Source organism: Hippocampus zosterae, chromosome 14 (genome assembly GCF_025434085.1).
Source record: "Hippocampus zosterae strain Florida chromosome 14, ASM2543408v3, whole genome shotgun sequence".
NCBI classification, from domain to species: Eukaryota; Metazoa; Chordata; class Actinopteri; order Syngnathiformes; family Syngnathidae; genus Hippocampus; species Hippocampus zosterae.
The window spans coordinates 10,016,940-10,037,446 of NC_067464.1; the positions used below are offsets into that span (position 1 = coordinate 10,016,940).

The 20,507-nt window shown below is 40.5% G+C and overlaps 1 protein-coding gene across 8 annotated transcripts; it reads left to right on the forward strand.

Moving 5' to 3' along the window:
• The first annotated feature begins 277 nt into the window (after positions 1-277).
• On the forward strand, positions 278-20,502 carry snx14 (sorting nexin 14). Of its 8 annotated transcripts, none has more exons than XM_052086738.1 (31): positions 278-434; positions 502-665; positions 745-865; positions 2,560-2,633; positions 3,137-3,215; positions 3,314-3,357; positions 3,458-3,545; positions 3,647-3,731; positions 3,802-3,958; positions 4,086-4,161; positions 4,276-4,320; positions 4,424-4,504; positions 4,607-4,721; positions 4,807-4,962; positions 5,047-5,171; positions 6,886-6,944; positions 7,149-7,175; positions 8,157-8,306; positions 10,212-10,344; positions 11,270-11,456; positions 12,535-12,618; positions 13,176-13,276; positions 14,543-14,654; positions 14,875-14,915; positions 16,225-16,344; positions 17,320-17,443; positions 17,610-17,774; positions 18,337-18,432; positions 18,521-18,612; positions 19,664-19,720; positions 20,293-20,502. In XM_052086738.1, exons 2-31 carry the CDS (start codon positions 511-513, stop codon positions 20,332-20,334), a joined length of 2,991 nt encoding a protein of 996 aa, XP_051942698.1. In that variant the 5' UTR covers positions 278-434; positions 502-510; the 3' UTR covers positions 20,335-20,502. The 8 variants fall into 8 exon arrangements, with proteins under 8 accessions (XP_051942698.1, XP_051942699.1, XP_051942701.1 ...); XM_052086739.1 differs by having other exon boundaries at positions 20,296-20,502; XM_052086741.1 differs by lacking the exon at positions 8,157-8,306.
• Positions 20,503-20,507: the final 5 nt, after the last annotated feature.

Below are 20,507 nucleotides of genomic sequence, written 5' to 3' on the forward strand. Positions count from 1 at the left end.
GCGCTTCAAAAGTCGTTCGGCTCATTCGCGCTACAAAAGCATTGCTCCGTCTACATTGACTGTATTTCATAAAATGGCCACGTACAGAGGTCAACAAGATTCCTCGCCTTCTATTCCCGTGCAAATAAAAGAAAAATGGCGACGGTTCGATGACCGCAGACAAAGTGACAGTACACCATTTGTGAAGTGGTTTCTTTTTTCATATAAAGCCTGTACTGTGCTGTACATCGAACGCCTTCCCCTGCGGAGCGGAGGTGACATCACGCCGACGCGCGAGCAGACCCCCACCGATCATGACGCCCTTTTAACGGATTCAAGTGACAGCACAGAATGGTGGTAACTGGAAACTCAACATTGCTTGCTCGGACGGTAAACAAAAGGCATGGTTTAATGTGTACGCCGATCCCTATCCTTTGGGAGACGATGTAACATCTGTAAGTTAAGGTACATTTTGGTAGCTTAACAAGAGTGAATTTGATGCATGCGATTCTCATTTAGCAGCACGTTTGTATGCGTGACGAAGAAAAGATGGGATTCATCAGGGTTTGTTTGCAACGCGTACGACGAAAAATGAAATTGGACCTCCTCAGAGATTTGTGTCGACAGTATCCCGTATTCTGCTTCCTACTACTCGTCCTGCTACTGTCCACTGTGCTGTTAAACAGGTAACCGGAGTGGGTTTGCGTCACTCCGACAGTTACATCCGTTTCCTCCGGACGCTTCCAATTTGCATTCCTGTTTTAGGTACATTCATATCATCATGGTGGTCTGGTCCTTTCTTGCTGGTGTGGTTACATTCTACTGCTCCCTGGGGCCGGAGTCTCTGCTGCCAAACATCCTGGTCAACATCAAGCCAAAGATCAAGGTACAGTGTATGAGTGATAGCAAGAAGTGATTGGATTTCTAGTGCGAGTGTACCACACTCACCAGTCACAGTATTACCGTTGCAATCTAATTCCCGTTAATTCAAATAATAGTGGAGCGAATAAGAGCAAAATTTGAAGGGAACTGTGCACATTATGATACCAGCATGAGAGTCTCCAGAGGCTTTTTTTGGACACCTTTTGTTAAAGGGGGTCACTTGAAAGTCTAAGTTGGCTGATATTTTTCAGGACACCAAATGACCCTCCATAATCACCTTTTTACTTTTGTTGTGTTTATCCATCCATCAAGTTTTTCTAATTGTATTTCTGTTGGTGTTGGTTCATATATTTTTATTCCTGTGGGTGTTTGGGAAGAGGAACTTTCACAAATACAAAGATTTGAAAGGTTGGCATTTTAAAGCCATAGTTTCATTGCAGTTTGTTTTTGTTAGGTCCGGTAAAGTTAAAATCGAACCCGTATTGTTTTGTGTTTTGTGTGATTGTAAAGTGTCCTTAGGTGTCTTGAAAGGCGCTTATAAGTAAAATATATTATTATTATTATTACTTGTAGATCCACTTTTCCATTAATAAGGTAAGATACATATTTAATAAATCCATATACATTAAAAATACAGAAATACTATTCATAAACAAATACAATAAAATGTATTTAAAATACATCGTCACCATTTACATTTTAAACGGGTATTTCTGGAGTGTTTTGGCAACAATCTTGAAAAATGGATGCCATTTTGGGTTTTCAACGACCCCCTTGGACATTCATTCATTCATCTTCCGAGCCGCTTGATCCTCACTAGGGTCGCGGGGGGTGCTGGAGCCTATCCCAGCTGTCTTCGGGCAGTAGGCGGGGGACACCCTGAATCGGTTGCCAGCCAATCGCAGGGCACACACAGAAACGAACAACCATTCGCACTCACACTCACACCTAGGGACAATTTAGAGTGTTCAATCAGCCTGCCACGCATGTTTTTGGAATGTGGGAGGAAACCGGAGCACCCGGAGAAAACCCACGCAGGCCCGGGGAGAACATGCAAACTCCACACAGGGAGGCCGGAGCTGGAATCGAACCCGGTACCTCTGCACTGTGAAGCCGACGTGCTAACCACTGGACTACCGGGCCGCCCCCCCTTGGACATATTTGATTAATAAGTTTAAGAGAACACCCAGAACAAGTTCGACGCTTGTATCATCGTTTGAAATTGTTTCTGGTTTGAATTTCATCTCAGCCCTTCCAGTGTGGGGTTGGCTTGTTCTCCACACTGAAGTACTCTGTCTTGCATATTCTCCCAAATTTGCATGTTATTTATTTTTATTTTGTGTCCCAAAATGCTCTTCGCTGCGTACATGGCCACTTCCTGTTATCTCCAGGTTAAACTTCAGCTTTACAGGTGCCATGTCTGTGATGCAAATGGTGTCTGTTGTGCTAAAGGTATCGATCCTGCCATCTCTTATTTCATTTTTCTATGGACTAAAAATGCATTAATTTAGGTATCTGGTTTAGTTTGTGAAAGTGATGTAACGGTTAAGTGACAGTGTCTTTGTGGAGGCCACTTTTTGGGTAAATACAAAAATAGTATTCAATGTTTATCCACATGTTTAACCTTATTTATTTTGGAGGCAGTTGCATTTATGCATGAATAGATTTTTCTGTATGTGTGTGTTGATTCTCTTGCAGTCCTACCAGCAGGAGTTGTTTCCGCTTGGCCACAGTTGTGCCGTTTGTGGCAAGATCAGGTGCAAAAGACACAGGTGAGTTATCTGCTCAAATTGCCTTTGAGAAGCACAAGTATGTTGCACTGTCACTTATATAAAAGTGGTAATGAGTTATTTGAATAATTATGCGCTTGCTCAAATGTAAAATTCATGGTTGTTTGTCAAACGTTTTCGTCACGAAAACATTTAATTGTACCGCCCTCTAGTGGAGGCTGACATTGGGATTGTTGTGGCGGTATCGTGGATGGTGGCGCTTGGGGTTCCTCGTTTTTTGGTCAGAGTGTTCTGTCCCTACGGTCTCGAAACTAAACTGAATGTGTACGTTATTCTGAATGCGGCACTTAAGTCAATAGAATATGAGTCATGAGAATATTCTGATTGATCAATTCTAGTGACTTAACATGAAACAATCAAATGAAACCTAGTGAAACATGTTGCATGACATTACAAACCTTGACATTTCATCTATCAATTTTGTAATAAACTGAATGCCCCCCCCCTTGTCTTTCTTTTTTCTATTTTTGCCTTGTTTATATTAGACCTACTTTATTACTGGAAAATTATCAACCATGGCTTGACTTGAAAGTTTCCTCTAAGGTGGATGCTTCTCTTTCCGAGGTAAAATAAGTACCGGTATATAATTATAACGTATATACATTTTCAGCGTACCAAATGTTTGTAAATGTTTTATATCCATTTTTTTTCATCTCACCTAGATTCTGGAGCTGGTTCTTGAAAACTTTGTGTATCCTTGGTATAGGTAGGACTTAGTTTGTGGTTGTCTCCCTGACACTCAGTAGACTACAAATTTTGTAGGTATTGATGGAGATTAAAGAAGAGTAATCATGCTTATTTTTCAGGGATGTCACAGATGATGAGGCATTTGTTGATGAGCTGAGGGTGACTTTACGTTTTTTTGCTGCCGTGTTGGTCCGCCGGATCCAGAAGGTGATAAATTGAGCTGGAAAATGGAATCCCAAATACATTTTGAATGCATCGTTGTAAATTTTTGTGGGGGGTTTGGGGCTGGCGATTGATTATGTCCACAGATTGACGTGGCATCCCTCATCACACGAAAGCTTCTGAAAGCTTCCATGAAGCACATTGAAATTATTGCTAAAGCTCGGCAGAGAGGTACCGTCGATACGGTCAGCATGTCCAAATTCTTCATATAAAAGCTAAATGTTTTTTCTCTGCTCTTCAGTAAAGAGCGCTGAGTATCTTCAACAAGCTGCCCTGGAGGAGTATGGTCCTGACCTTCATGTAGCCCTCCGCGGTCGCAGAGATGAGCTTCTCTACTTGAGGAAGATGACTGAGATGCTTTTTCCGTACATCTTGCCACCTAAAGCGACTGACTGCAGGTAACCTGTGTGCCGCCAAATGCATTCACTGCATTTCATCACCACCTAAAAGTTAGGATCAAGCAATGTTGACTTTCAAAATGGGCAGTTTTTAATATCTCATTTTGCGGTCCTTAAATGCCATCAGATCTCTCACTCTGCTGATAAGAGAAGTTCTGGCTGGTTCGGTCTTTCTTCCATCAATGGACTTCTTGGCTGACCCCGTGAGTGTACTCGGACTGATTCTTGAGCCCAAGACTGGATTGACAGGCCCACATAATCAGCATAGCAGAGTGCTTACAGTATTTGACATTTGCGCCAAATGGTTTGCTTTTCAGGACACAGTAAATCATTTGCTTCTTCACTTCATCGACAATTCTCCGGTAAGTAACCGTTGGAGTGTGTTAACATCCAGTTCGGAGAATAGCGTTAATTAGAACAAATATGTAGGTAAATAATTGGATAAAAAATATATCTTTCCACAAGCCCGAAGAAGCCACAGAGCCAAGTTCAATGCCGGTTCCTTTCCTTCAAAAATACTCTGATCCCCGTAGCAGAAAGCCTTCGGTAAGCACTTTTGCAACTATGTATCATGACAAAGACAACAGACAGCACTTTGAATTACACTTCAAACATTCAATTCAACTTTTTTTTTTTATCACTTGTCAGGTTCTAAAGCTTGAGTTAAAAGAAATCCGAGAGCAGCAAGACCTACTCTTCCGCTTCATGAACTTTTTGAAGCAAGAGGGAGCTGTTCACGTGCTCCAGTTCTGCCTTGCAGTCGGTGAGTGTGTCCGACCCTGTTAAAATTTGCTTCTGTCAGCATACTTGGACGTCATCGGTTGCTGTTTCAACTCTTCATGTCCCAGAGGAGTTCAACGACAGGATACTGTGCCCAGAGCTGCTCGACTCTGAGAAAATTATGCTCCACGAGGAGGTGAAGAAGATCTACGAGACCTACTGTTTAGACGAGAGTGTCGACAAGATCCGCTTCGATCCCTTCATTGTGGAGGAGATACGCAACAGTGTGTGACATCCTTCAATTTGCATTTTTACCCTGTTTAAGAGATTTGTATAACTTCATTGGTTTATGGTCTGCGCTTTCTCAGTTGCCGAAGGCCCGTACGAGGAGGTGGTGAAACTTCAGACAATGAGATGCTTGTTTGAAGCATACGAGCATGTCCTCTTTCTCCTGGAGAACGTTTTCACGCCCATGTTCTGCCACAGTGATGAGGTTAGCACTCAGAACAAAAAGCAAACCCGCACACACGTAAAACTACCAATATCAATTCCAGTAAAGTTATGATGCTCTGTCAAAATGTAAATAAATTCAGGATATGATTTGCAAATGTTTTCAACCTATAATCAACAGAATACGCTTCAAAGACAAGGGATTTAAATTTCAAACAAATGAACATTACAATTTCAATTTGATGCCTGCAACACTTTACCAAAAAGCTGGGACAGAGACAACAAAAGTCTGTGAAAATTAAAGTCTGTTCAAAATTATATTCGACTGATGAACAGGTATGTTTTTGGTCTGAATCGCTCCGCCGTATCAGAGGTACTCGTCAAAAAATGCATCAAGAAGAAGAAAAAATATATAAACTCAAGAGTATCAGTCACTTTTTTAAACAAAAACCCAGACCAAGAACGGCACAGCTTGTTTTCTTACCCCAAATCCCTGTTTCCTCATTGTGGTTGTGTTGGGGAAATACACACGGAGTGTGCACTGCTTCAGTCTGACCATTGGGAAATTTAGAGTGTTGCTCAAATACGGCATCCGGTTATTCAAAAGGTGTGACGGGCCTCAGTGCGTCAGGAAATATAGATGGAAACAAATTCAAGTGCGGGCTGCTGATTGCTTTATAACATAGGCGGCATTCTGAAACTAATGGGAGGGACGCACACTCTCTCTGCCTTTCCGGAAATACACACCCTCAGAGTGATGTCACGTGGTTTTTATTGGCTGTGTTGATTGTGTCAGCCCCCCGCCCCCTACCCCCCCAAAAAACTTTACTACATTACTGCTTTTTTTCTGAATTGTATTCAGAATTCTGGCAATGGGTGCCCAATTTTGGCTAGAGGATCTTCTTCCCCCTGCGCATATCACTGACAATTGTTTCTTCACTGTTTCTGTGTATGAATCGTATCATTCCCATATTGAAGCAAATCATATCACATCACCCTTGCACACTTAAAACTCATTCGCTCCCAGGGACATATTTATCCCTTTTCAGACTCCACACATTTGATGCCTGCTACTTTTTTTTTCAAATTTCTTTCAAGACTTGGGTAAAAAAAAGGGTATGAAAATGGCTGCTACTGAAATTACAGATCTAGAGCATCTTTATTCATTAACATTCAGTCACAGACGTGTACACAAAAAGTTACAAATTGGTAATAGTTGTTGACCTCCCATTAAGTGGTGACGATTACACATTGAACCCCTATATCTAGTCACTTTCTAATATACTGATTTTTAAAATTGTGTTCTATTGGTCTCAGAAAATACTGGAATTAGGGATATTGGGAATTTGAGTCAATGGTTTGGTGCCCAGCCACTAACCTCAGTGTCATCACGGTGAGTCCCACAGGAGTAGCCAAGGAGGCAACACTGGCATTAAGCCGAGCTGCCAAGAGCAATTTCACCCCTCGCAGGTTGTTTCAATGGGCGCAGTTAGGTAGAGCAGTGGGCAACCATTGTACTCAGCACGCCACCGTCTTGCTTGACTAGAGCGGCTACAAAATAAAGTGATGTATGATACTGACTGCATTTCTATGCACGAGTTTGCTCAAAACCAACTCTGCATCTCTAGATTTATTCCAGTATTTAAGAGTAATGGGTCCCTAGGTGCAAAGCCTCACAGAGCTCCTGGCTTATATTTTTACACTGATAGTTGATGATGCGTGTGTTTACTGTCTGGTTCTTTTTTACCTTTCTGTAGTACTTTCGCCAGCTTCTGAGGGGAGCTGAGTCCCCTGCCAGGAATTCTAAAATGAGCAGGTAGGTGTCATTTTGTTAGGTGTGTGTGTGTGTTTGTGAGTGAGTGAGTGAGCCTAAAGAAAAGATGGAATGCGACGGAATTTAGATGGCAACGTGTGATTCAAGTCAGCAAAGTGACTTAAGTGATGGTTTCTATGTGTCATAAGGCAGGGTGTGTATGTGGCCGCAGGCCCTGCCACTAACTCCTTATGCATATTGTTCCAGAAATAGCATCAGTATGGATGACATCCGGTGAGTACGAGGCATTACTGTTCTGATGGGAACAGTGGCTGGCTGACACGCCATTCTCGCTTGACTCTTCTACGCAAGAGGATGCTGCCTTTTTAACAATTCAGTCATTACTAAGCCTTACAAGAGGAAGCCAAACAGCATTAATAGGACAATACAGTTATGACATTTTTTTTTTTTGCTCATCAAATCAAATATGTGCTGCTGCTTTTTAAACGTTTTATTTATTTATTTATTGTATTTGTGTTGTATGCAAAGTTTGGCATACTTAATTTTACGCTCACCGGATTCTTAGTTACCTTTATAATTGAAGGAGAATACAAAACATAGTCAGAAATGCAGCGATATGAATATTGCTGTTTTGACTGACCCCTGGCGATGTATTTACTGCTCAATAATTGTGAATACATTTGTTCTTGTCGTTTTCAGTATTGCATAATTTTCCCACCTTTTAGCTGATACAACCAAAGAAATAGTAACACTCCTCAGCATGATTACAATGCGAGAGGTGTATAGTTGTACAAACTACAACCACAATCATAAACCACAATTAATAGTCCTCTAAAAGTGACGGAACATAATATCGGAAATGCTACGTCACTTTTGGTTATTTGTAAGCATTTGAGATTTTCACTTTGGTTTGTTCATTTCAGAAATTCTGGCTTTGGAACTCGTGGATGTCGGCTGCTTGTTTGTTTGTGTTTGCTACTTTGTTACGAAGGCAGTTTTCAAAGCAGAAGATACACTCACACTGCATTTGAACACAGACGCATGAAGGAGATCCAACTAACAACATCACTCACTCAGGCTGTGCATCCTAACATAATTCCATTGCCGATTTGTATGGGCTCCTGTTGTCATGCCACGCCACACCACGCTGTGTGTGTCCAACCTGATTCTGTCATCGCCATGCTGCCTGCCTTGGTATGATCCATCCCTTCCCTCCTTTTTGTCCTTGGGGACATAACCCTGTTCTGCTTATAGTTCCTGGGACTGGAGCCCCAAGTCCCCGTCCTCACAGTTCACCGCCTCTGGCAGCTCTTCACCTGCATCTTTTAACTCCCTCCATGCCCAGCCCACGTTTACAACTTTTCCATACGGCTCGCTATCCCACCGCCACTCCTTATCACCCAAGTAAGTTGGGGTCCATCCATTCCTCCAACTGTAGTTCAGTGTGATGTCCTGCTGTCCATTTTGCCATCCCAGTGTAGCAACCCCACCCCCCAATGCCACCCCAACCCAAAAAGCAGCATGCAGCCAACCTCCTTTTTGTTTGTGTTCTTACTACCAATGTATTCTGATCAACCACCATGTTAACGCCTCAAACAGCACCTGTAAAGTAACATGTCTGTTCTGCGCATACAACTTGAATATCGGTACCTTCTTAAAAAATGCCGTAAGTCATATTTTAACATTAACTCATTCAGTACCAGCCAATTCTGGACCAAGTCTGAAAAGACGTTTAAAAACGTCTTTGGGAGTGAATGAGTTAAAGATTTGTATCCTAATGCTGGGCACCTCTGCTGACAGTGACAACATCTGGAGTTTAATCAATCATTCAATTCTACCCCTGAAACAAAATTATTAGTATATGTGATCAGTAGGTTTAGTTTTTCATCCATCCAGCCATCCTTTTTCTAATCCACTTATCCTCATGTGGTTGGCGGGCGTGCTGGAGCCTATCCCAGAAGTCTTCGGGCAGTAGGCGGGGGGACGCTCTGAACCGGTTGCCAGCCAATCGCAAGGCGCACAGAGACGACAACCATTCACACTCACAATCACACCTAGGGACAATTTAGCGTGTTCCATTAGCCTGCCATGCATGTTTTGAAATGTGGGAGGCAAACGAAGTACCCAGAGAAAACTCACGCACGCACATTGAGAACATCCGGAATCAAACCCTGCACTTCTGCGCTGTGAGGCCGACGCGCTAACCAGTGCCGCTTCAGTTTTTCATGTTTTCTGAAAAACCCAAAAAAGGTTATAATGGCTCAAGCCGTTATTAAAGGCTGTTGACGATATGGTCATTGTTTGTCTAAATGAAACAATAAGTCGACTCTGTGTCAGGAGACTTGTGTGTTCTGTATTTGGGTTCTTTTCACCACTTTGCCGGTCACAAATTGGAAGTGATATTCTTGAAATGTTTGGGGTTTATTGTGCTTTGCAAGAACCTTGTTGCGTTTTGAAAAGATAGCCAACCTCTTGTCAGCTTTTTCTGAGTGTTTTCCTTTCCAACGCTCTGCCGGGCACCGCCTTCAAACATTTTCAACCTGGAAAAATCATTACTGTTCTGTCAAAGCACGCAAGAACTCTGTTGATGGAAAAAAAAATGACCCGGACGTTAGTATGATGGTAGCCAAATGTCACAACCTGAGTTGTTTGAGGGAGCTCAGGTTCTGATTTAGATTTAGTGGAGATGAAAGGTCAGATCAGTTGGTGCTTGTTGCGTACATATTTTGGATCCTCTTCACATTTTCTTGTGCCATTTCAACCATACTTTGATTGACGTTTGAAGTATATTTAAAGATCAAATCGAGGACAAAATGTCCTTGTCATTTCCCTACCAGTCAGAATTTTTGTAACAAGTATTGCTTACAGCAAGGTGTCCAGTGATTTAGATGATAAGATCATAATCCTTTCCAGATGTCAGACGTAGCCGGACTTAAAGATCTCATTTATGTTTGTCAGCTCTTTGTCGGCAATCAGTTAGCGCCTGTTTGCTGTTTTCCAGTCAATATCAAACATCTGCTCATGAAATCATTGTCTGCTTTATTTGCTTTCATTCCCATGGTAACCGATTGAGACATTTCATTCCGTGAATGTGCTCCGACTTTGGTTTGGCTTCCTCAGCTTTTTTCCTCCTGATGTGCTGTGATGATACATTGCAGTGTGCTGGTACTCCCCGCCCTTGCTATGCGCTACAATTCCTTCCCTGTCATTTTGTTAAGCTGTCTGTGCTTTTTTTTTTCTTCCCTGAAGTCAAGCACATCTCTTCAATTAAGCACAGTCTAATAAGCCCCCTTCCTCTTTGGCCTGCAGGAACACGTCAAAGAGAGGAGAGTCCTTTGGGATCAGCCGCATTGGCAGCAAGATCAAGGGTGTTTTCAAGAGCACAACCATGGAGGGAGCCATGCTGCCAGCCTGTGGTCTTGTCGAGGGAGAGGACGATTTGGTCAGGCAAAGACAAACATACCCACACACTCATCTTTGCATAATTTTAAATAAATTAAAGAAAATGTATTCCAACTCATCCCTATTCTGGGTTATTGTCACAAACGTGGGGTATGTATTGTGCTCATGTAATGTTTATGTATGTATTTATTACTCTTGTAGTTAAGTATTGCTTACAGCACGTTCCTTTAACACAAAACAACACATCTCACTAGTACTGTTCTGCACTGTCATAAAAGATACCATACGAGGGCGTCAGTGAGTCAGGAAAGTGAGCTCTTGATTGATCGTTCCCTATTGTTTACAAACATCAGCCCAAAGTTTTGGCCCAAAGCACATTTTTCTTTGGCAAACTGTTACTGCACACCGACAAATGAAAATGTCACAAAACATAAATATAGTGTGCTGCAATAATAATGATCCTGTCTGGATTTACTCACAAATGTACTTAGTTTGAAATCGGGCTTGTTAAATTGAATACATTATTCTGTTGTGGCAGAAGGTGTATTCACAAGTTTTTATTTAGTCGTTCTGCATGTCATAATATGTTGCTGGCATAGATAGATTCACAAAGACACATTATTTGCAGTACATGAATACATAATTTCCCACGACACAGCGACTGGAATGATCTCTCAGCGTACACTAATGTGCTGCAGAAGCTTTATCTTTCTTCACTGCTGTTCTGTTTCTTTGAGGTTTCCTTTGCCATAAGGTTCTACACTGTTCAGTGATTAATTATGAACACATTGAAAAGTCATTTGTTTTTATTTAAACAGAAAGTGAAGCAAATGAGTTCAAATAATGCTATATGAGGTAGAAATCAGCGTAAATTCTATTCTTGATATTTTTCGTGACGACATAAAAAACGCAAATTGGCAGACTGTGTATGTGACTATAACTTCTCTCACTTCCTTACATTCTAGGTGGAGGAAGCCATGATGGTGCTGGAGGATGACTCCCCCATAGAAGCGGCCTCCACCCCCAGCACTCCACGGAATCTCTCCGCCTGGAGCATCACCATCCCTTATATTGATTTCTATGATGATGATGTGAAGAGGGAGAGGGTTCCGGTGTTCTGCATTGATGTGGAGCGGAATGACCGCAAAGCGGGTAAGGTAGAGTGGACAACAGATGAGAAAATGAGACAAATGTTGTGGCCACAAGTGATACTTTTGTACCTGTGACATTTGACTGAGATACCTTGGCCGTCTTGTTTTGGATTGTTACTAACTTAACTCATATGGACCTCTTAATGACTGGCAGGCCCTCCCGGTTAGCATGGAGCTTAACTACTGAATTGGATTGCTTCATTTTTAAAAAAACATTTTGTCGATTTCTAGTTTTGTGAATGCACTTTAGGAAAAGCCCATCATGATCCTAAAAGCATTCTTAATTTTAAACATGGATAAACCAGAAAAAACACGAAGAGCTAGCAGGTGCTCCCATCGAAGAGCCGTGATCACTCACTTCACAAATGCGCCCCTGGGCGACTGGCCAATGATTCCTACATGCCAATTCCCAATATCTTGTAAAAAGTCTTCTGAGAAAAATGTTATGCTGTGACAGCTGCAAAGGCGAGGGAGACAACTCCTTTTAGTTTCAAACTGTCCAAGATTTTGTAGCTTGTTGAAGTCCTGTAGCCCGACTCACTAAATAGCAGATACCAATTTACATTTAGTCTCTCAGGCCTAATTGAATGTCATCGTCTGTAGTCCTGCTTTTTATGCCTCCATGTCTGGAACAGGACCTCCGCACGAAAGAGGCAATTATTTTATATTGGAACGTATTATCTAGCCAATTTTTCCAGTCGGTTAATTAATATAAAATCGATTTGTTAATGTTTATTAAAATACAGATGGATTTATTGCTCATTTGTTGATAAATGTAAAATAATAAAGGACCGTGAAAAAAATAATCTCAAAAATAAATTTCAGACGCAACGGAGAGGAAAAAAAATTGCAATCGATTGTTTTCAAAATCGTTTGACTTCGACTGTATCCTCCCAGAATGTACAAAATGAACTGCCTGGCAATTTCACATGTTTGGACAACGCAATCATGGGCGGACCTGGTCAGTCGGTCAGCTTTCAAGTCTGACCGCATGAGCTATCAAGTTTGCTTCCGTTTTGGCCTGTGTAAACCTTTCATAAATCAGGCCCTTATTTTTTTGTCTTTGTGTTTCACCACAGTGGGTCACGAGACTGAGCACTGGTCTGTATACAGGAGATATCTGGAATTCTATGTTCTTGAGTCAAAGCTAACCGAATTCCACGGTAGGTTTAAAAAAAAAATCTGATTTTTTTTGGGGGGGTGGGGTTGCATCATGCATTGTCTCGATCTGGGTTCACCAACTTTTTGAAAGTGCTACTTCTCGGTTCCTAGTAAATGGGAAGGGCTTTCATTTAGTTGAAAATTATAATCGAAACAACACATTTGTTCGAATTATCTTTAATTAAATGTCATTGCAAATACTTTATGCTAATTACCTGTGAATACTGTACATTGATCATGTTCATGATTTCTCATTAATTCTCAATAATTATCAACAATGATTTCACAATGTAGCAGAGAGATCAATCTAAGTATTCAGTACTTCATTTCTATAAATCTGTATTTACATTTTCAACTTATCGCTTCTACAACAATTCCCATCATTGGTGAGGGTTTTTTTTTTTAAATCAAGAATAGGCCCTTAGGCTAAATTATATTGTATATTGGTTAATCCCCAGAACAAATACATTGACATTATATTGACTATTTTAGGGACTCATAACTGTCATCTTTCTGTTGGAGTGAAGTAAAAAGCTCTCTCACAATCCAAAACCTACAGGTTCATTTCCTGACGCACAGTTGCCTTCCAAGAGAATCATTGGCCCCAAAAATTACGAGTTTCTCACATCCAAGAGAGAGGAGTTTCAAGAATATCTTCAGGTGGGTGTCTCGGCCATCAGCTGACCAAAAAGCATCATGAAGCACATAGACCTGCTGAATTGGGATCATATCGGTGTCTAGTAAATGCTTTGCTTTTGCATGTCTCCCTATGAAGGCGTGCAATATTCCATACTTATATCTTTCAAATCAATTTTGGCAAGGCAGGCTAACAGTCAAGGTCAAGGTCAACTTTATTGTCAAATATGCTTTATGTATGACATGCAGCATAGATGAAATTTCTTCCTCTCAATCCACACTGCAAACATGCATGCAAACATGCTGTGCATTAAACACACACAGCTAAGAAAAGATAGCAGCTACATTGTATAAAAAGTGACATAGAAGTATAGCATAGCCATTTCCAGTGATTCCACTTCCTCCCATGACCCACACAACTGAATGTGCTTGGTCCAAACCATTCCACTCTTTTCTCATTTTATTTGAGTGGGAAGCACCGTGGACATTGTGACAGCAGTATTGTCAATTTTGAGCCGCTAGAGCGCACCGCCACTTTTATCCAGATAACGTGTGACAATGTTTTAATTTTTAAGTGTTTTCCTATGTACATGGAAACCCTAGTTTGTCCACAGAAGAATAAGCACTTTCACAGTCATAAACTACCGTACAAGAACATATTTTATCATTTGAGAACAATTGAGAAAAAAAGTATACCCCTGACGAGTTCGTGGCCTTTTATTGGAGCCATTGTCTCACAAATGCCAGAACCTATATTTATTTATTTAATCATTTATTACAAAAGGAACATCACTGCCATGTGATGTGCTGAATCACATGGCAGTGATGTCCAATGTTATCCAAACTCATGCGGATTTACTCGGAAAATGTTTGAAATTTGCTGTGTGACGATATTTTAACCACAGTGTCATAAAGCAACAAAGAAATCAACCTAGTCACCCCTTAAAGACGCCTGACAGACACAAAAATAAATGGAGTACCGGTATATTAAAAAGGACATCTGCTTTCCATATTTCATTTCTGTGTGTAGTTTGTGCTGAATTGTTTTGGCGATACTGCACTGCGGCGCCAAACACTTTGTTACATTCTCTTATAGCTTTGTTTCTGGTTGTCATCACACTTTTCCTCTTTCCCGTAACTCGTACCCCCTGTGCACCCACAAAAAAAGTGGAATAATGCCCTCTGGTGTCTCACGCACTAATGGTTTGAACGAAGCAATCATTTTCCAAAAAATGTGTAATTTTCCTCATGCTTTCACTGAAGTTTGTCTTTAATATGTTTATTGCACAGAAACTCCTCCAGCACCCTGAGCTGAGCAACAGCCAACTTCTTGCTGACTTCCTGTCTCCGCACAGCATGGAGTCTCAGTTCTTGGACAAAATGTTGCCTGATGTGAACCTCGGTACAGTATTATTCAGACTATGTGTGCGGACACAAGAAAGAGAATGTGACTAAAGTCCACCGACAGAGATTATGTTTGAGCAGGCCCCTGTGTTGGAAACGCTGAGTGTTTGATTGGCCTGACCTTGGCTCGTGGCGGACAGATATTTGTGACCTAGACAGAGCAAAGCGTCACGGCACATGACCATTTATCACAGAGAATAATTATGCATGTTTTACAGGGAAAATCATTAAGTCCGTCCCCAGCAAACTGATAAAAGAGGTGAGTGATTCCTAGTGGTGATGCCTGTGTGCAATTTGTTCTCACGAGACTTGAAAAGGAGAATGGTAGTTAGATGAGAATATTGTCGACAAAAGCACTTCTCCCTCTGCCTAATTTCAAGCCAAATGGAAGGACAAAAATGGGCTCAACTTTAAGTTACAATATCCCCAAAGTAGTACTTTACGGTGTACTAGTATTGCTTTTCAAACTAAGATGGATGGATAATAAGGATGGCGTGTATGCATTTTAATCACAACATTATGCTCATTTTATTTGCAGTCACGTTATATAGCCAAGGGGGAAAAAAAAGAGACCACCCTTGTTTCTTTAGTTTCCTATTCATTTTAAATGGCGAGTGCGTTTATTTGGTCCAATATATTAATGACATCAAGACCAGCTCGTAAGAGTTGAAATCAAGCGCTGATTGAGACATTTTCCAAATTTCTTTAGAAAATAGCCAAAATCACTTCACAAGGTCATTGTACTGGCAAAACTAGTGCTTGCAGGCATTCTGCGTTTTCTTTTGTAAGTTAGTGACTTGATACACTTTTAGTGGCACCAGACATTTAAAAAAAACATCAAGACATTGAAGAAAGCATGGCAGTCTCGTATTTTTGGTCCATGTTTATATTTGACCCCTAGGATATTAATTCATGCATATAATAACAATGACAACAATACTAAAACATTTTTTGGATGGATTTTACATTTCAAAGGAATCTCACAGTGCAACAGAGTTTATAAACAATGTTTAAGAAACGTGCATACTGCAAAACACTTTCTAATTCCTGTATGTGTAATCTGTATGATCTGATTAAACGGAAACGCCACGATTATTTCACCCATAGCTTTTAAACTCACTCTTTGCCCTTTTCGTCATTGAATTTACACTGTGTATGTTTGAGCACGGTCTGTGTTTATAAAGAGGAGTTCATATTTATCTTTAAGGTTTCAAGTTGCCAAGAACAAGTAATAAAGTTGGCCCATGATTGGCTTCTCATATGTTTGGAGTATGCGCCTCGAGGCCCCCACCCCTTAACTCCTTCTCCGTTGGTCTGACTAATTTTTAAAAATCAGTTTCGACTTCAGATGTATTTGATTAATTAGCACCATTAAGACGAAGCTCCAACGCATGCGGGCTGCTGCTGGGAATTTTGTCGCTCATAAATGTGGAAAAGGAAATAAATCAATATTGAACTTAAAAAAAAAATCAACTCTCAAACATCTTCAAGGCACCAGTCAAAGCATGACAAGTTACCAGTATGAGGAGTTGTACTTTCATTTTGTAACTGTGCTTTTTCTCCATCAGAAAGGACAGCATCTCGAGCCGTTCATCCAGTCCTATTTCAACTCTTGTGAGTCACCCAAACCCAAACCCAGCCGCCCTGAGCTCACCATCCTGAGCCCCACTTCAGAAAATGATAAAAAGGTTTGGCTTTTTGTTTTCTCTTTCATCCGATACTTCAGGTGGAATCAAAATGCTTTGAGAGAGGACACCACAGTCTTTGAATAAGTGCTTGACTTACTTTACAGTCAGGTCCCTACGTATTGGGACATTGATACAATTCTCATCTCTTTAACTCCAAACTCCAGATTTGACGTGAAACAAACAAGATTTGCTTGAACTGGAGACTTTCACTTTTAATTTGATGGGTTTAATATACAAAGTAGGTGAATGTTGTAGTTGTTAGAACAGTTTGTTTATTTGCCTCCCACTTTTTAAGGCAGTGATTCCCAACCGGTGGGCTGTGAGAGATCATCAGGCGTGTCGTCGAAATTTTCCAATGTTATTTATTTGGATGGACAATTATTTATTTTCTTTATAAAACGTTTTTTTGGCGGGTGAATTTATCTATGCCAACCACATAATAACTAGCAGAACAATCAAATGCTCTTCCACTAGATGACAGTAGGTACATACACTGCTGTGAAAAAGTATTTTCCCCCCGCCCAATGATTTCAGTTTTTTTTGCATATCTTTCACCCACAAAGTTATCAAATCATCAAGCCAATTTTAATATCTCTCAGAGGAAGGAAATACAAAATGCAGTTTTCAAATGACAATTCAATCAACTTGTACCACCCTCCTCCCCCTTAGACCTGCGAGAGGAAAAAAAAATCTCTCTCGGATTTTGGGCTCCCGAGTCTGGAAATGAAATCTGTTTATTTGAATTGGATCGATATTTTAATTGATTGATAAATAATATGCTTTGACAATTCACGAAGTGTACTTTCATTGTTACTATGTGCTTTGACGTGACCTGTTTTTGCATTTGTGGGGGCAAACTAAAAGAAGACTTGCCGGAAAATATCTAAGCATTAAACTAGAAGGGAATTTTACGCGAAGAATGTTCAATTGAAGCCACGTGAATGATACAGAAGCCCCATGTACATTTTTGTTTAGCTCTTCAATGACCTCTTCAAAAACAATGCCAACCGGTCCGATGTGGTAGAAAAGAGACACAACCAGAACTACTTCATGGAAATCCTCACTGTGGAAGGGGTGTACGACTATTTAATGTATGTCGGTAAGTATATTGATCGCCACCATCCACGTGTAACGATGTCATATTTCATCAAACGAACAAATGGGACACAGTGTACAAGCAACAATTCATTTTTTACATGATGTCTATAAATCAGCAGGTTGTCAAATTACAAAGGCCTTACTTGTACTATCCCGTTGCTCGTCAGGCCGAGTTGTCTTTCACATTCCTGACTGGTTGCACCACCTGTTGATGGGTGGAAGGATCCTGTTCAAGAACACACTTGAGGCCTATACTGATTACTACCTTCAACAAAAGCTGAACCAGGTCGTGGAAGAGCACCGCCTCATCTCACTCATCACCCTGCTGAGAGGTGCGATGCATTGTCATCTGATACTGTATGTCTTCAGCATCCTAGTTTGAGCTTATGTCATTTTTTTAAATACCAAGTCTGGAACAAGCGAGAGACTCGAGAGCAAAAAAATGACAATGAAACGAGCTTGAGAGCTCTAGAAAACACTTGATCATGAGCAGCAAATGAGGTCAATAATCCGACATAGACTTGGCGCTTAGGAAGTCCTTAAATACATGGCTAACTTGATTAACACATTGGCAGCAGGTGGGCATGCTGGAGGAAAGCCCTCCTCTGCCACCTGCAGAAGACACACGAGAACAGCTTTAACTAAGATAGTTGGTGTTTAGTGAAAATGGGACATTATTTCTGAGTAATGTTGTAGGAATAATAATTTAAAAATGTAAACACTGATTGTGATTTCAGAATTGTGAGTCAAAGTGGTATTTCCTTGCTTTACAGTAATCAGTACCCAAGAAGTAAGTCCCAGTTTCAAAAAGGCTGGTGACCCCTGATATTATGTGTACACATAAAAAAAAAGTAAAAAAAAACATCACAGGAAAATATCTGGTTGCTCCCTTAGATGCTGTTTTTTGTGAGAGCAGTCCACCTCGCTCAGCTCAAGATAAGCAGAGGAGAGCAAAAAGGACATTTTCCGAGATGATGAGATACATTCCCGGTAATTTCCTGTCAGCGTTTTCCCCCCCTCACTAGACACAAAGATGTTTAAAACGGTGGCTGCCAATTCAAAAAGCGTTTATCTGCAGACCTTCTGGGGAAATGTATCGGCGAAGAGGCTAAGTATGAAGGCGTATGTCTCCTCTTTGATGGGCTGCAGCAGCCAGTTGTCAACAAGCAGGTAACAGCACTCGCCCACGCCGTTGCATGCATGGCTCACGTCCTCTTCGACCGCCTACTCCACCACTTAATAGCCTGTCCTGTCAAGGTTAAAAATGGACTTCACTTAGCTGTGGCAAATAACTGTGCTATGGCGTCAATGTGAATGTGTTTCAATAGAATGGAATGTCTGCATGTAATGGAGGAAACCATAAGAATCATATTGCAGCGGAAACTACGATGTTGAACACACAAGTTCAACCAAACGGCTTTAGAAAACTGTGCCTCAAAGGTTCAACAAAGCTTGGAAATGAAAGTGTCGTCAAAAGTGGCCCAGTGGGAGCCATCATTGCAGACTGTCGGAGTTTAGCTTAGTCAGCATTTAAGCAGGGGGAAGCCAAGTATGGCCCGCGGCCCACACGGGCCGTTCTGTTCTTTAATCCGGGCCGCCAAGCACTGACCATATCAAGAGTTCTAATTTAACACATTAAATACTTTGTCAGTTTGTTGTAATAAAATAAAACTCGTAAACAGTTTTACATATGCGTTCAACATTTTCTGTTGATTAAAAAATAGTCAATGTACTTATATTGACACGTTTCAAATGTATATTATTTAATTATTTGGAAACAAATTATACCCAATAAAATACAACCATGAGTGTTTTATTATTTTAGAACTGAAATAAACAATTTGATATATTTGACATTTTAGTTGTTGATCTAGGAATGAATTTTCAAAACACAGAGAATAGTTAGCTATTCTCTGTGTTTTGAAAATCAAACGTTTGTTTACCCACCATTGAAAGGTACCAGTGATATGCAAGTGATGTACCGATGTAATAATGACTACAGAACTGAGGGAGAACATTTTATGACAGTATACAATAAACAACAACTTATTAATTGCGTCAATACCTACCAGATGCCATAACGTGACAAAGCACTAAGAAAACACCCTTCTGTTCTATCTCCCATCAATTGTCATCTTCAGAGTGCGAGTTGTTTGACGTGATACGTATTAAGGTCATCATCTTCAGTGTTTCTCATATTTTTTATTTTTGCCATCCTCAGCTGACCTATGTACTTCTGGATATTGCTATTCAGGAACTTTTTCCAGAGCTGAACAAGGTAATGTGCTTGTCTTATCTTATGTGTTCATTCTCAGTACATTGTGTTGAAAAGATTGATTACACCAACACTCAGTGCAGGCTTTACGCCGCTTTAGTAATATGACGCAAATTATTTTTTTGATAGGATGTCAAACTGCAGAGATTTACTTGCAACCCCCCCACTCCCAGCCCCCAAAATAGTGGTTGAATATCAATTTATTTCTGGCTTCTTAAGGAAGCCCAGCGAACTGGCTCAAATTTGGGTCAACAAAGCTGATTTCACCTTTGAATTCCTCATTTCTCTTCTAAAGTGTAAAATGTCAAGAGCTTTGTCCAGTCTAGAGCTTGCATTGAAGCACTTCATGTTTTATTTTTTTCTTTGATTTTTATTTTTATGGCACATAATCTATAATCAATGAATCCAAATCCAGGTCTAACACCTGGCATAGATGATTGAAATACCTCCCACTCAATGAATAAATACATATCACACTTTTGACATTTCATTCAAAAGTAAATTAACATTTCAGTATCCATATGAACCTGAAATGTATAAAATGTGCTTTTTTTTTTTAAATTTCACATCCTCAGCAGGTGCAGAAGGAGTCTTCAATCAATGCTCCCTGGATGTGAATTGTTACCACTGACCAAAAAAATTCCAACAACACTACAACAATTCCAAGCACGTTTAAAGCACTTTTGATGTCTTCAGCGACCTTTGTAGGTGATTTCTCTGCTGTAATGTATACTGTACTTTAATTTGTAAAATAAAATAACAGTGCTGCACTGGCAATTCAGAAACGTTG

Excerpts from the sequence above, each read along its gene's own strand:
- snx14 (XM_052086738.1), top strand. The coding sequence starts at position 511 with ATGCGTGACGAAGAAAAGATGGGATTCATCAGGGTTTGTTTGCAACGC. Across the intron at positions 2,634-3,136 it reads ATCAGGTGCAAAAGACACAG|ACCTACTTTATTACTGGAAA; the intron begins GTGAGTTATCTG and ends TGTTTATATTAG. Across the intron at positions 8,307-10,211 it reads CGCCACTCCTTATCACCCAA|GAACACGTCAAAGAGAGGAG; the intron begins GTAAGTTGGGGT and ends TTTGGCCTGCAG.